The 16,867-nt window shown below is 35.2% G+C and overlaps 1 protein-coding gene across 1 annotated transcript in view; it reads left to right on the top strand.

The window, feature by feature from the left end:
• TIMP4 (TIMP metallopeptidase inhibitor 4) overlaps positions 1 to 7,645 on the top strand; it is a 29,880-nt gene extending 22,235 nt beyond the window's left edge. Inside the window, exons 3-5 of the mRNA XM_009287059.1 lie at positions 4,425 to 4,539; positions 5,216 to 5,340; positions 5,509 to 7,645. Coding sequence (XP_009285334.1) covers positions 4,425 to 4,539; positions 5,216 to 5,340; positions 5,509 to 5,706 — 438 coding nt within the window. The 3' untranslated portion in view covers positions 5,707 to 7,645. The remainder of the gene's footprint in view (positions 1 to 4,424; positions 4,540 to 5,215; positions 5,341 to 5,508) is intronic.
• The last annotated feature ends 9,222 nt before the right edge of the window (positions 7,646 to 16,867 follow it).

The raw sequence follows: 16,867 nt of genomic DNA, 5'->3' as shown, positions 1-16,867 counted from the left end.
ACGAGTAAAGATTAAACAGGACTAAGTATACTGAAAAATTACTGAGAAATACTCCCTTTTAAATTAACAGAAGTTTAATAGGAAAGTGTTATGAATAACACTGTGAAGTCCGCATCAAGTTACAAAAGTAAAGAGAGTGAGGAATTTTAAATAGCTCACGCTTGTAAACATTTGGTAAGTGTAACATAATAAATTAAAATAATATGATGTTGTATACAACTGGCCAGATTTGGCCACCTCAGTGGAGCGGGACAAGTCACAGACTGGCTAATAACATCACAGAAATAGCTTGTCAGAGATCTTCAAACCCTGAGCCTCATAGATCAGTGACCTCACTTGTGTATCTCAGTTTCCTGAATAACTATGAACTTCGTTGACCAGAGCAATAATTTCGTAACACTATTTCTTACCTTTTCCCTCAGATGATAACATTTAAAAGAGTCTAAATCAACACTGTATGTCAAACGGTAGAATATTCTTTTTTCACTCTTATAGTCTTTCTTCTCTTGAGTGCTTACAGACCGATTTCTCATATTGTAAATTTGATGACTTTCAGTTATGGTAAACTGAACAGTCCTTTTAATGTCAGATGGCACTGATCATGTGTTTCTGGCTAACCCTTTGCATAAGCATTTACAGGATTTGGGGGGATATGCTAAGAATTTGTTTTATATAACATGAAAGTAAGGATAGGCTCTCTAATCATCTCTTTTGAGCTGTAGGATCTATCAAGCTAAAACATGATTATCAACTCAGCATTAATTTGGTGAATACTTTTTAAGCCACACACATATTCGCACTTCCCTCAGCAATTCTCCTCCCCTCTTGGAAAAGAAACACAGAACCTACAGAGGTTACATTTTACTGCAAGTGTAAATTCAGCAAAATGCCGCCGTTTCTTTTATATTACTCCCTGGGCTGTTTGACGTGTAACAGTGCGACTGGTTTGTGCTACTCCTGTCACAAAAATTATATTTCTGTTATTTTAAATCCAGCACATTAGGCTTAGCATTAAAACACTGGTATTTTTGGACAGAAATATTAAATATTATTTTATAATTAGTTTTCAGACATAAAAAAGAATAATGATGGGTTTTATTCATTTTATGTATATGGGCTGGCATGTTAGGAAGCCATACATTTTCTCAATTACTATTATTTTCTTTTATTGCAATATTTACAGCATTATACGAAGGAGAGAAGAAAATACGTGATTTATATGCAATTGAATATTTGTCTTCATAATATTATTGTTATTGACTTGGTCATCATACTTATTCTGAGGAGCCACCTAAATATTAAAACAGTGCCATCAGGCTGGCATGTTAGGAAGCCATACATTTTCTCAATTACTATTATTTTCTTTTATTGCAATATTTACAGCATTATACGAAGGAGAGAAGAAAATACGTGATTTATATGCAATTGAATATTTGTCTTCATAATATTATTGTTATTGACTTGGTCATCATACTTATTCTGAGGAGCCACCTAAATATTAAAACAGTGCCATCAGCTTTCGTGACACTTCATCCTATATTATCGGAGGAGTAAAGTAAGGCCAAAGATATTACTGTCATACATGATCAAGAAATTGGCTTAGCATTAAAACACTGGTATTTTTGGACAGAAATATTAAATATTATTTTATAATTAGTTTTCAGACATAAAAAAGAATAATGATGGGTTTTATTCATTTTATGTATATGGGCTGGCATGTTAGGAAGCCATACATTTTCTCAATTACTATTATTTTCTTTTATTGCAATATTTACAGCATTATACGAAGGAGAGAAGAAAATACGTGATTTATATGCAATTGAATATTTGTCTTCATAATATTATTGTTATTGACTTGGTCATCATACTTATTCTGAGGAGCCACCTAAATATTAAAACAGTGCCATCAGCTTTCGTGACACTTCATCCTATATTATCGGAGGAGTAAAGTAAGGCCAAAGATATTACTGTCATACATGAAATCAAGAAATTTTACCAAATTAAATGAGTATAAGCAAAATTGCTACGTATTTTCCACACGAGCTGCATGGATGGAAACCCACTGAAAGAATTAGACTTCTTTTACAAGAGGGCGGGGTCCCCTCACAGTGGGAATACGAGGAGATATTTAAGCTAAACACGGTATCTACACTTTACAATGATGCATGCAGTTTTCAAGCTAGATATTAATCACTATACAAAGCTAAGAAAATAAGCCATGATATAGTTGAAAAAGCTTAGAGAATAAAGAAGACAGAAGAATGTAATTATTATAACAGGAACATGCCTGAGACACTGAAAGTAATACAGATAGTCTTAAAAAAAAAAAAATGTATTCTAAAATCTTAAAGCAACAGCCATGTACTGGTCCCTGTTACATACCTCAGAAGGTCAGGGACAGTGTCAATATTGACTTCAGTATCAGGCTCACATCTCTATTCTCCCAACTCCTCACCCTATTTTCCTACCTGAATAAAGTCCTACCAGAACCTCAAATGGAAATGGACCATACCACAATGCAGAATCGGATCAAGCCATCTTATCCCTTTACAGAGAAAGTATCCACACTTTTAGGAGATGAGAGAATATGATTGAGAAGATCAAATATGATTTAATGAATTAAACAGAAGATTATAATCTTAAAAAATGCTTTAACAAATGTCTAAGTCAAAACCCAAGATAGGTCAGACTGTAATTTCAAAAAAACTCCAACCAACCAACCAACCCACCCCCAACAAAACAATCACCAAACTAATTTAAATATTAACTAGATCCCCATTATAAGTTGCCATGGACATTTTTCTGGTTTTTTTTATAGCTAAATCCATTTGCGTTGTCTGCATAATGCCTCTTAAGTTAATTTAGATCAAGTGATGAGATATAAAAGAAAAGTTGTACCCTACTGTACATTGCAGCCCAGTCAAAGGTTTCTGAATGCGGAAAGAACTCAAATCAGAGGATACTTGCATACTTCACGTAGTTACTATGTACTAGACATCTGTGTCTGGTACCCACACCCTGAATAAGGCAGATCTAAGGGTAGCAGAAGCAGGGGATTCAACTTCCAAAGATGGCAGGAATCAAATGGCTCTTAAGAGGAGCGAGGAAGGCCTGGGGCTGCGACTGAAGCACTGGGTTAGCAATGAGGCAGATTCTCCGCAACACAAGTGCGGCCTGCTCCTGCTTCCTCATTTGGCCATCTTTATATGGGGCTGACATACCAGACTACTTTTATCTAATAAAGTTAGACACATTTTCATCGTCATTATAGATGTTTTCTTTTATTTTCACTGCTGCTTTGTACAGGATACTGGTTTGTTTTTTGGTTTGGTTTGGTGCATTTGGTTTTTCTACTAAGTATTTCAAAGTCACGTCTAATATTTTTGGATCGGAAGCCCGATGACAACAACTCTGGCTTTTTTTTATTCCATAAATTAGGCTTCAGAAAAATCAACATATTACAGTGTATTTTCTAGTGCCCTGTACCATTTAAATCTCCTGAGAGAACTTGAGTAACACGAACACAATTTCCAGTGACGCCAGCTGCAACTGGGAGAGCGTGCCCTGGGGAGCTGTGAGCCTTGCGATCGTCCACAGCTGTCAACACACAGCATGACGTCACCAAACGGGGCCCCCGACGTGTTGGGGTTTCAGTTATGTCACACTAGGTGATGACAGGCATTCTGAAGTTGATTAGCATCTTACGGTTCCTTCTCACATTTGGACACAACTAAATCTGTTTTGATCTTTTAATGGCTTATTTAAGAATTATTTTCCTAGCTGGAAATGCTAGTTAAGGAGCAGCCAATCTGAACACTGCATAGGCGTTCATTCTGAACCTATTCATTCTGGTGCTGCGGCCTGTACATTCTAAGAGCTGGATCCCATTTTCCAACAGTTATTTGAGAAGGTTGCACCGGGCAAAATTCTGGATGCGGAAAACCAGCTTGTTCAATGACAGAATGTAAGAACAATGCTCAGTTTCTTAGCATGTTTCATGTCCTTGACGATACACACCATTACACTGATCAAAATAAAATTCCCTGTATTAATATATTGAGAAATTTTTGCATCTTACAACACTGGAGCACCTTGCTTGAGATGAATGCCGTCTCTGCATTAAATGGAAGATGCTAGTAGAATATAAATTGAAGAGAAAGCTTTAAAGATCCATTAAAACCACTGAAAAAGCAGATTTTAAACCCTATAATTTAAAAAAATGAAGGCCTAATTTCCTTCTAAAAATAATGGACACATTTCATTTAGTGTAGAGAAGGGGTCTAATTGTTGGTATTTTCTCATATAAGTTCAGCCTTTCGAGCCTTTTCTAAAGAGATGCACCACATATTTCTTTCAGCTGTTGTTTGCAACTGTTTTTTATGTTTGTTTTCCACCACTGACTTTCTGTTTCTGATAATTTTCAGATGTTTAAAGGATTTGAAAAGCTCAAGGATGTCCAGTATGTCTATACCCCTTTTGATTCATCACTCTGTGGAGTGAAACTAGAAGCTAACAACAAAAAACAGTATCTTTTGACAGGTAAAATATAACAAAACTAATGTACCTATAAAACCAGAAGTAACTGCTTAGATTGACTTTGCAAAAATATGCCAGCCCTTGTTAAAAAATAATGTATTTATGTACTATGTAAATAATATAAACACAACAAAATGTACAAACTGTGTAAAACTGAAATTATACTGTGATCTCACATGTTTTCCATCCTTCATCCTAAGATCTTAAAGCAGTTTCAAAGGAAGTCGAAGTCAGTAACTATGTAATTAGTAAATAGGAAGTATGCCATTATTATTTGCTTAAAACCCACAGTACTGATTTTCCCAGGAATGCAAACATGTTTGATGAGACAACACATGCATACATCTACATGTATGCAGATTTGGGGTTCTAAGTAATTATAGATTTTTCTATAGAGTCCTGAAATCTAGTTTAACATACTACTGCATTTGCATCCATCCCTTGCTGGCAGATTATCAGCATCTTTTGAAAAATATCCTTCTTAAATCTTTAACAATTAGTCAGCTTGCAATCAGCAGAATAGTTCTCTCAGTTATAGTTACATTCATTGAAAAAAAGTGTGAAATACAACTAATTTGGTGCAATTAGTTAAAAACTTCAGATATTCTTGTGATTTATTTCAGTATTTAGAAAACAGTTTTATTTGCTTGCTGTATTTTTCTTATCTTCCACGCTGTAGGCCAAATTTTAAGTGATGGTAAAGTCCTCATCCATTTATGCAACTACATTGAACCATGGGATGATTTATCCTTGTCTCAAAAGAAGAGTCTTAATCAGAGATATCAAATGGGCTGTGGCTGCAAAGTAAGTATAGAACGAAACACTGTCTAATGGTGGAGCCATTACAGGCACTAGCAGTTTTCACTGGTGGGAACTGTCTCTTATATGCCATATATTTTATGTTATTTGAGAATAAATACTATTTTAAAGAAACCTGCAATATACTGAATCAATGTACTATTTCACATTTAGATTACTACCTGCTACATGGTGCCCTGTTCAATCACTACACCAAATGAGTGCCTCTGGACAGACTGGCTGATAGAAAGAAAGCTATATGGGCACCAAGCCAAGCATTATGCCTGTATCAAGAGAAGTGATGGAACTTGCAGCTGGTACCGAGGTGGTCCTCCCCCCGAGAAAGAGTTTATTGATATCAGCGAACCTTAAAATGATCACTTCCTAAAAAGCCTTGGAGTCTAATTCCATCAAACATTGCACGCTCACAGCTTTGAACTGCCATCGTCTAATGTATCTGTTGCTTAGAAACAAAAACAAATTGTCCTGTACAGCTAAAGTACGAGTCTGTGGAATTGGCACTCAGGCAAGATGAGGAACAAATCTCCTGGAGGTAGCTACTCTGTAAAGTTATGCTTTGTACAGAGAGGCTCAAGCTGAGAATGCTCCTCTGTGTCCTCTAAGGCATAACAAGATTCCCTTTTACCAATATGAATGTACAAGAAAAAAAGAATTGCCAGAATTTTGTCCCCTGTTTCTGTTATCCTACAGATTAAAAGAGCCCCATGTTTTATTGCAAATCTTTCTGATGAACTACGGAATGTTTTATAGAACTATTTTTTCTGTATGAAAGTCTTCTGATACAAAAGAATTATTGTACAGTGTATATGTAAAGTATTATAACAATGTGCTATAAAAAAAAGATTAAAACCCCCATTTTTCCTTATCTGTTGACAAAAGTTGAACACTTCTGTGATTAAACGATCTGTGCTCCATATTCCGTATGTTACTTATGTCATAGCTTTCTTTATCTACAGAATTGTAACTTTCATTGATAACTAAGTTAAAAAAACTGCCTTGATAATCAAAATCCTCTTACCCAATTCAATATTCCTATGGACTAACTATACCTTGTTGAAGGAAAAGCCAGATGTTCTAATGCTTCAGCATTTTATGGAACCACCACAAATAATGCCAGGCTAAAACTGCTTATATTTACAGAAACCATGTCCATCATCACGGCAGCTGTAGTACTTGATAATGCCTCTCTAAATACGTGACTAGGTCACTGTATTTCAAAAGCCTTGGCTTTAGAAACTCACGTAAAAATACATGCAATAGATGTTGAATAACTTCCGCTGCAAGTGATTTCTAAAAAGCTCTCAAATATTTGACCATATATAATAGTTTAAATTTACATTAATGATTTTTCATTCATGAATACCCATCGTACTCGGTCATAATGAATTTGGTAACTCATGAACTTATACTAGAGAAGTGTTACAACATATTTTGCCTTTTAGTTTTTTAGTGTCTTAACTTTTATGAATTGATTGCTGTAGTTAGTAACTAATCTCACACATATTTAAGCTTACAAAAGTAGTTCAATTCACAGTGGTAAAAATTAAGAAATTATTTCAGTAAATGCCAAAGTTTAGACAGCTGTCCAACTGCTTGCGTTCTGGAAACTGGATGAGAACCGTCACGCAGGATATGAATCTGTAATAGCTGCCATTTTTGACATATTTTACTCTCTCCAATTTTCTCCATTGGATTTCTTTCACTTCATTCCAATTTTGGCTAGAAATTACTCTCACGTATTCCCCATATGAGAATTTAGAACAACAGGCAGAGATTTAGACAGTTCTGTTCTCGTTTGGTTAGATCAGGTCTATTTAAAGGTTTAACACACACACACTTTACTCATTCCTGCTAACCATAGTGACATTTCCAGCCTATGGGCTTATTAAGAACCACAGCTGTTACTGTCTATTGGTTCAAGGGTCCGGCTTTCCAAATAGTTCCTTTAGTCTGTTTGCTATAGAGCCCTTATGAAATCATCAGGTCTTAAACTTGCAAAGAAGATATGCACATCTTTAAGTGTATAGGCATCCTTAATTCCATTCAATTCAATGAAGTAGTAGTTTGGACATAAAATTCAGCATGTCCTATATATCTTGTCGCACCCTAAGATATATTGTATTGGATATATAACGTATACTTGCAAAAAAACTGTATAAATGATTTTTGTGACATATTCTGTTCATGTTTCTAATGTTTATTTTGACAATTGCATGAATCCATATTTAAAGGGTAGACAATGGCAGCTTTGAAAACACTCTTGTGAGAATAAATATTCTTCTTTATTTTTTTTGTGGCTAAACTTACACAATTCCAATGAAGCGCAAATGGTGCAAGGCCAACAGGAAGGCACACCGTTATTCCTTTGAGGAATATATGTATCTTAGTAGTCAACATTTCACTTTTTATTTACTGTAAATCAGTTTTGCTGTTTTAATTTACAATCCTAGATTAAAACACCATACATTTGTGCTGCCAAACGTAAAGCCTAGCTCATTTTCTGCTTTGCTAAAGACAAACAAAAACTTACCTAACACTAATTTGGACCACAGACTTATTATGGCTACTTACATAAATGAAATTAAAAAAGCTACATTTCTTCCAAAAAGGAATTGCTATTGCAGAGACAATATTGACAGTGCTATTTACTGTCAGTGCTGTGCATCTATATTACTAATTTACAGAAAGACTTAAAAAACAGGCCTTATTTCCTCATGTCAAACCAAAACAATTCCTAGACAAGCCTGCAAGAGCTTAATAACCATACAATGTCTGAATCAAGCACATGGCTAATTCATATTCAATACATGTACAGCGTAGCATTTGTTTCCAAATCCATTTTGATGTAATGGTGTCTTTTGAATAGCACTCTGCAGCAAACAGACATTTTAACTCAACATAGTTCTATTTCAGTTTTATAGTAACTAGACCTTAAACTCAACTAACCCAACTCAGATTGCCTTCTTTATGTACCTTGTAAAAATAAATGTTTTCTTCAGTATTTATGAATAAACTGTAGTATGAGTTGTATGCCATAATTAGTTTTAAAAAATTTTTATATTTGACCTGCCATAAATATCCCATATGAGGCGTTTCAAAATTAATGGCCATCCACTTTGATTTCTGTCTGAGCATAAATCTGGCCAAACTTCCCACAATGGATGGTACAAAGAATTTTTTTTCTCATATTAATAAATATGGCAAGAAAAACTTTACAAAAAAACCCTCTCAGAATGAGTTTTTATTTTCCCTGAGATTCAGCACTGATAAAGATTATGAAAAGGATTAACTACAATGCAGCATTCCGAATATGTTATTTTTCTATCAAGATTTTTACTGTAGCGGCATTGATATATTATCAACAGCAGATTATTTTTACAACATTTTATTTTTACTTCTTGAAACTGTGTATGTGTTATATGAAAGGTTAGAGCAGAAATACAGCCCGGTACAACATTTGATTTTAATTTGAAAATGACTCACATGATTTATGATAAGAGTAGGGAAAAGAACAGAGGAGGGAGACTGTATAGAAGGACGGTGGAAAAAACAACGCCTTGAATATTGCTGGCTTTTTCTCAATGTTCCAGTTAAGTCTTAATTAAATTGTCCAAGAATTATGTTGAAAAAGCCATTATTTTTTTTTCAGGACAGAGAACATAAAAGGTGGGAATGTAGCGAAATAAAGGGAACTAATTACTGAGGGAAAGGCTGTAGATATGACTCAACTAGCAATGAGTTCAAAAATCTTTACAGCTTTTTGTATAGTTTTAATCAGTCTGAGATGAATGTTTCTGTTTCAAAAAGTGTTTCATTAAAGCAGCTCCATTTTTACACAAAAGAATGGCATCTTTGTTTATTTACCTTTTATTGCCGTCTAAAGACTCAGTACAAATGATCACCATAGTATGAAAGAAGCAAAAGAAACAGAAGCACAACCGTACCTCTGGCACGCTCAGCTGAAAACTCAATTCACAGAGATTTGGAGTTTTCCCCTGCTCCCCCCACCCCAACTGGTTTGCACTGGAGGGAGAGAGCTCTAGGTTACGATTTGGAGAATAAGAAGGGAAGGAACGAACACAAGAGAAACTACCAAAAATTATTTCAAACTGTAAATACCAAATTCTGTAAAAGTAAATGCAAATGAGGCCCGCTATTAATAAACAGTGTTTAAAAACCAACAAAATTTAAATAGCATGATATGATTTCAATTCATCAACTAGAAGACTCTAATGTTCAGATCATTTTACAACCCATTCTAGAAATCTGAAGAAAATGTTATCTTGTACTATGTTGCCTGATTATTCCTCAAGCCACAAAGTTCTAAATAATTTCTTCAGGAGGAAAAAACAAACCAATAAGCTTCATCACAGTCAGTTATTACAGCACCTCTAAACCATGTATGGCAATGCAATACCGAAATGCATTCATTTTCTCCAGATGAACATTCGTTACATAGAAATATGTAAAAAATTACTCAGCTACGGGGAACATTAACATTCAAAAGTTCAAACAAAAGACAATTAACTTATCAGTTCAGACACTAATGAGCAATGTAGAGGAACGAAGGGGGGAAAAAACAGTATTTGTTATCCTCTTCAGCAAAATATGCCTTTATAAACACATACATACATTTTCTGTTTGTGTTCTGTTACTGAATTTGAATGCAATCAGGTGTTCAAGACAGCAGTTTGCAGTTGAACTGGTAGACCTTCTACAGGGTCATACTACTTAAAAATCGAAAGCTAATGCATAAATCCTTGTCCCAGAATTATAGGATATTTTCTTTGTTTCTCTGAACTGCAATTTAGCAATGCATTAAAAAGGCCTGCTTCTTCAATAAAATAATAGAATCATCGAATATCTTGAGTTGGAAGGGACCCGTAAGGATCATCGAGTCCAACTCCCTGCTCCTTGCAGGACTACCTAAAACTAAACCATATGACTAAGAGCTTCGTCCAGACGCTCCTTGATCTCTAACAGGCTTGGTGCCATGACCACTTCCCTGGGGAGCCTGAATAATAGCTGATAAAATAATGAAGAAAGAACGATAAATTGTGCGCAGGAAGTTATAAACCAGCTTTAATCTTGGCCATGCTCAGGAAAAGAGAGAGATATAAAACTTATTACCATTTAAAAAAGCGTATTACAAAACATGAGATGTGGTTCTGCTTCTCTACCTGTTACAAATGAATCCCCAAGGCATAACACACTTCCCTTGCGTTAAAAAAGAAAAAAAAAAAGATTTATAAAGTTGCATATTTTCCTGACAAATCCACCAACAAAACCCCCTTCCATTCTGAACAGATTTGACTGTCTGGGACAATATTTAGATCTGCTGGTCCAGATCGGCACCATTCTCCTTTGGTTCTACAAAACTTCTGTGTAGCAAATTTACTAAACACATAACTGTGGTGAAAGCTCTTTTCAGAAGTGTCATATGTGACAAGAGAAGTGGAAACATCTGTGAGTTAGTAGTCCAAAGAAACCAGAGAGAACTGGGAAAGCAGTATGAAGAGCCATCCTGCAACTCTTGCAATACATCAAAAAATAGAGCAGAACTGCACCATACTGTGTTTATTACCAAAAGATGTGACAGACGTGGGAGAAAGACGACTTCAGAAGAAATCTTAGTCAACTGCTGTCACTGAGGCTTATCTTACATGCCACCTATGATAACGAACTGCTAGCCAGAGTCTCAAGACAGACGCACAGCAATTGCAGTTTGGGGACCTTACATAAACAGCTAACTAACATATTTATCATGATCTTGCAATGGTAGTTGAATCACAGCTGTGTGACATGCTGAATGGATTATATTCTAAAAATAATTGATGCTTCTCTGCTAGTCTATTCAATCAGCAAATAGCCTCCCTCCAGTTTCTCTCAGTGCTGAAAGTATTTCCTCTAGAAAAATACACTCAGGAAAGAATTTCTGTTTAGAAACCACAAGAAAAGTAAGAAAAAAAATGTCTGCAGCATAAGACAGGTCATGAGTAAAGGTCTGAAGTGTTATTTTTACGAATGCATTTATGTCTGTAAAGGACTGGGAATCAATGTCAGCTCAGGTACATGAAGATGACAAGTCATAAACACCCTGATTTTAGATGAGTTCAAAGTTCTACACTGACAGGCACACAGCCTTGTGCCTCATCTACAAAGATAATAAACACTTTGAACATATCATAAAGGACTAGGTTGAAACCAAACCATAAAAGCAACTCTTGCACTTTAATAGTTGTTGAGTGCCTTTATAAGCATTTAATCTCTTTAAGATCTGAAGTTGGTTAGCTGAAAAATGACTACCTTCACATCTGAAAATCTTCCAGTTAACCATCACAATGCTTTCAAGTGGTCACCCAGTCTCATCCCTCTGAAAGCTTCCAAAATGGCTTTTAAAATAGACAGTAAATGGGGGAAATGAATTGTGTGCTTACAGTTCCTGTTTTACAGAGACAGTAAGTAAATTTAGTATTGGTATTTGCACGTACCATTTCCTTGTGATTTGGATAGAACGTTTGCTCAATTAAAGGGAACTTCTCTGGACCCAAAGTTTTGTAGACAGACACCAGCTGGGCAAACTGTGAAATAAAGCAAAACAAAAAGCTTAGGAGAGAAACCACATTCTACCGAAATGATGTCATACTGTCATTTTGCTTCTTGTCTTCTGCGTTTCATAAACTCAGCAAATACACATACACATTATACACTTCCTCTCTCCTCCTCCTCTCTCACCTGCACACCTTTTTATTCCATCCAAGCTATGACTTCATATGCAAATCAACAAAGAACAAGACCACTAAGAGTTAAGCCTTCACATGTACAGAAAATGAAATACATTGGAATACTGGTTTTCAGACACCTCATTGTCTATATATTTTAAGCTGATTTTGTGATAATAAAATTATTATAATTTTGCATTTTCTACCATCTTTAAAGCTCAGACATGTTTCACATGAATTTAGCCTCTGGCACCTCACTGACATTGAAACACAATTTTGCAAATCTGGCAAACAGAGAAAAGGAATAACTATGTTATATGTAACAAGTCAGGTGAAGAACAAACAAGAGAATTTTAATTTCCTAGGCTCTAGCCATGTATCAACAAAGACGTTGATAACATAAATTTAAACAGCTACATGTTATTGCCATTTCTACTAATGTTTTCTTTCTGGGCCCTTTCTCCAACATATCCAGGCTACTTATATGCTGGACTGTAGTAACTTAACACAGAAAGCAAAACAACATTTAAACACAAAGAATTCTTTATTAAATAGAAATGTATTTCAGGGCTGTTCTTTCTCTTTACTGAACAGATCAACTCTTCTGTTGTAACAGTTCAAAAACTAAATCACTCTTGAAATCATGGCTTAGCAAGCGAGGTTTCTAGGGAGCAAGATGACTTTGGCAGTCAGAAGACCGCTATTGTTTCAAGACTCCAAAGCTCTGGCTTGTGCATGCCTGTGATGTGTTTAATTGTCATTATGCCAACATGAGACATAAACAACTTAGCACAACAGTTTGAATAGTGGGATTTGCTGGTTACAAACAGGAAAAAAGCAAAGAACAATAGAACTCTGTCCATAATGCAGTTAGATAAAATACCTACTCTGTTAATGCAATTTAGGGTGCAGGGATAGTAAAAACTGTTTAAAGGGAAAAAATTTATGAAAGCTTTGCATCGCATTTCCAGCTGGCATAGAGAATTCGTTTAATTTAGTGGCATTTACTTAGGCTTGGTAAAACACATATTTAAATTTTGAAGTCCAGTGGAAAATACCTTAATGATGAGTAGTTTTCACCAAAAGCTTAAGAAATTCTAGTTGGATAGTGTGCTGTACAAAACAGACCTCAAGGAAAGGAAATATTATCACAGCTACCAAAATAAAGTGGTTTGCAAATAGGATTCCTGACAACTTACTATTTATTTCTGTTCTTTTCCAAGATCCAAATTCAAAATTTCATAAGCAAATACTGCCTATTAAATACATGATTTTTGCCAAACAACTGTTACGTGAAAATAAATCTATTTACCTATCTTTAAGTAAAAACCTTTAAAAAAATCATATGATTGTATTTCCTGTGATTCTCTCCTTATTTTCTTTTCCATTTTCACTGAAAGCAAGCAAAAGACAGTAAGAAACTGACACTATTTGGAGGGGTTGTGGCATTCACTCAAGAGGTAAGAAAGCTATAATTCAGATCAGTACTAGCAAATATTTGTTTAAAGTACCCTTTAATCAAGTAATTAAGCTATGAAATAGCATGTAGGAGAAGTAGGTTTAAATTTCCTGAGGCAGAGAAGAGAAATAACTCAGATTTCTCACAGCCGGGGAGAATGATTTATCCTTTGCCCCTACTGGGACACTGCTTCACACGTGTATCTACAACTTTAGAAATCTCTCGTCAAACTTTTCTCACCCAAAAAGGCAACTTGATAAATTCAACCCAAATTCACATAAAATTTTGGCATTCTAATTGTACATCCTTAAACTGCTATAAATCTTTCTTCTTTTCCCTGGTTCCTAGTGGGCAATTTATGAAAAAGAATTTCATTTATGTTTTAATGAACTTCTATCAATTTGTAAGTGTGATCTGGACTATACCTTTTTATATTTTCCTTTTGAGCAGCTGAACCAAACAAACATCAGTTATACAGCCTAAAGCAAAAGACCACTTCTGAAAATCCTGTTGTATCTGGACAGTTTGGAAGCTATACAGAGCTTACAAATAGGCTGAATATAGAATACCACGTTGCCTGCTTTTCTATCCAAACCAGGTTTTAAAGGTTTGCTGAAAACTACACTAACAAGGTTGATTTGATGTTTTTTAGACTTTATAAAAAAAAAAGAAAGAAAAAAAAAAAAGACCATATTAATGTTTTGCCCTGATTAGAGTTTTGAAAATGTTTTGTTTTACTGAGCTAGCTAATATGACCTTAAATTACACCTTTAAATCACAGTAAAGTTTATTAAATTCTTCCCTGGGCAAGAGCATCATCCGAATTATCATCTAATCCAATGCTGAATATGTTTTCAGATATGGGATTTTAATGAAATAGAGAATACTGGTAGAGCTACTCTATATTTAAATTCATCAGAGAGCTTAGTATTTATTTCAGCAGGAGTCTTTTCAACATCTTAAGAAAAAACAAGACAGTGGAAAAAAGTTCTTTTAGCTCTTATTTTAGCTAGCTGAATTTCCTTCTCATTTACAAATTTTGTATCTTATTTTCAGCTCGAAGAGAGATATTCTCACATATATTTACGGTTTTCAGATTATTTTTTTAAAAGGAAAATAGTGGGATTTTGTAACGTCAGCTCTTCTCTTTTCTACTAGGGATTAAATGCTTTCACATCTTGGCCTATAGATTGTTCTTCCATAAAAGAACAGGAGAGCGCCAGCTGCGCTGTTTCTCCTCTCCAACAAAGTATGATACAGATAAGAAGAAATACTTAGTCAAAAAACACTTATTCCCTTTGATTTCATATAAAAGCTTTATGGGGTTTCATTACACTAAGAATGGAACACTATAAATTTGACTGCATAGACTGCACTGTAATTAAGCAGTGCAGAGTTACCAAAAAACACTTTGCCAACTTCATAATAATTTGAATGACTTTGCTTATCACTGTAGATGAGTTAAAATGTGCTTAATTACATGCATGTCATCCTTGAAATGCTCAGATTTTTTCCTGAACAAACTGCACAAACTTTTTCCTCAAAGATAATTAGATATATTTAAAATTAATTACTCCAGATGGTGCTGTGTGTTACCTTTAATTCCAGCAAGCTTCTAATCTCTCTCAGACTGAAGGATATATATCATTGTCCATTCCAGTGGAGAATTTCCTGGTACATTGAGTAAGATTTTCATGCAACAAACTACTTCACATTTGCCTGTACAGTTGTTCCCTATCAGGGAAGTACCACTGAGCTGTGTATTAGAAAACCTTTTCTGTCAGAATATTATATGTATCCTGTATTGTGAGTATTCATTATCTGTGCTCTTTACAAGTTAAGGCTTGCTTCTACTGACAGTGGAAGAACTCCAACTGGCCATCTAATACTTCGTGGTAACAACTAAAATGATCACAAAATTCTCTGGATAGTCTGTTTCACCAAACCAGATGAGTTGGCATTCTCTAGAACTAGAGAAACAGGAAAACTTTGACGGGTGAACACTTTTTGAATCTCTCCGTCATAAAAAACTGGTGCTTTTAGCTGAGATTTAACTTATCTTTGACTGCTTTAAGGTGTGGGCACATCTACAGAGTGAAGACATGTAACGCAATACCAGTTTACTTCTGGATTTCCATATATAAATGTGCCTTTTACCAAATGTATTAAATGTGTATCAGTGTTTGTGGGTGAAATTACTAAAATAAAATGTCTAAGTTTCTAATGTGATCTCAATATTCCGTATTGCTGCCAGCTTTCTCTGAACATATATTACTTAAAAGCAGATGATGCAGAACAGTTCAAAGATAGAGTTGTTATGCTGATCAAACGTTTAGACAGAGTAAAAGTTTCATCCTACTGTATACTTAAATCATCCCTTTGTAAGACTAAGAATTGATGAAAGACAGCTTTCCATGGAAATGCTGTAGAGGTTCCTAGTATTCCTCTGTGAAATGCACACTAGAGTAAATTATGCCTGAATATGTATATCATTACATGTGAGCGCGGATGGGGGCCTCAGCAATTAGATTTTCCCTTTCAATATACAAAGGAATCTCCCTTCTCCCTATAACGACCTGCAGAGGTCTCTTGTAGGGTCTGTAGGTTATGAAGCTGAAAGATGAGCTGTTCTACATTATAGGCTGTTACATTTCTATTATAGGAAACTAATAAAGAATACGACACATTGGCTTTTTTATCCCCTTCAGGTAGCACCATGAAAAATGTCCTGAAGTCCCTTTTTAGGCTGACATGTCCATTTTTAGGCTGAGGTTCAGAAATGTGGCTGGTCATTCCAGAAAAATATAATTGCCTTGGAAGAATAAGAGATGTTCAAAAGCACAGACTAAGTACCACTAGCACAAACATATCAGTGGTCCTTGGTGGCCAACAGATTGAGAGACAAACATTGTAGACCCTTCAGAGGGAGAAGAAATTAAGCAAGTGTGTGGAAGGGGCTGGGAGGGTACATTTGACACCTGTAATCTGTGGGAGTCAATTTACTTTAACCAGGATTCTTCACTATGCCCGTATTTTAAACACAGTTTCAGTATTTCTCTTTGTGGGTTCTGATTTTTTTTCTTTAAATTACTATTATCTGGGAAGTATCTGTGTTACTCTTTTTATGCTCTTCATAGTATTTGTTCTTTGTTGTCATCGGCCTACATTTCTTCTATTATGCTTCAGTAAACACGAAATACTTTTCCAGAAGGCTGAGTACATACACATTTGATTTGCTATTTGATACCTAATACGAGAATCAAGGGGAACAGACCACTGACTGTAGCTTACGTACCTCCTTCTGTCAGCAGGAGCTGACAGACAACTTAAT

Source organism: Aptenodytes forsteri, unplaced genomic scaffold (assembly GCF_000699145.1).
Source record: "Aptenodytes forsteri isolate BGI_AS27 unplaced genomic scaffold, ASM69914v1 Scaffold105, whole genome shotgun sequence".
Classification (NCBI taxonomy): Eukaryota; Metazoa; Chordata; class Aves; order Sphenisciformes; family Spheniscidae; genus Aptenodytes; species Aptenodytes forsteri.
The sequence above is the reverse complement of the archived record's forward strand: the minus strand, read 5'-3'. Positions and strand labels throughout refer to the sequence as shown.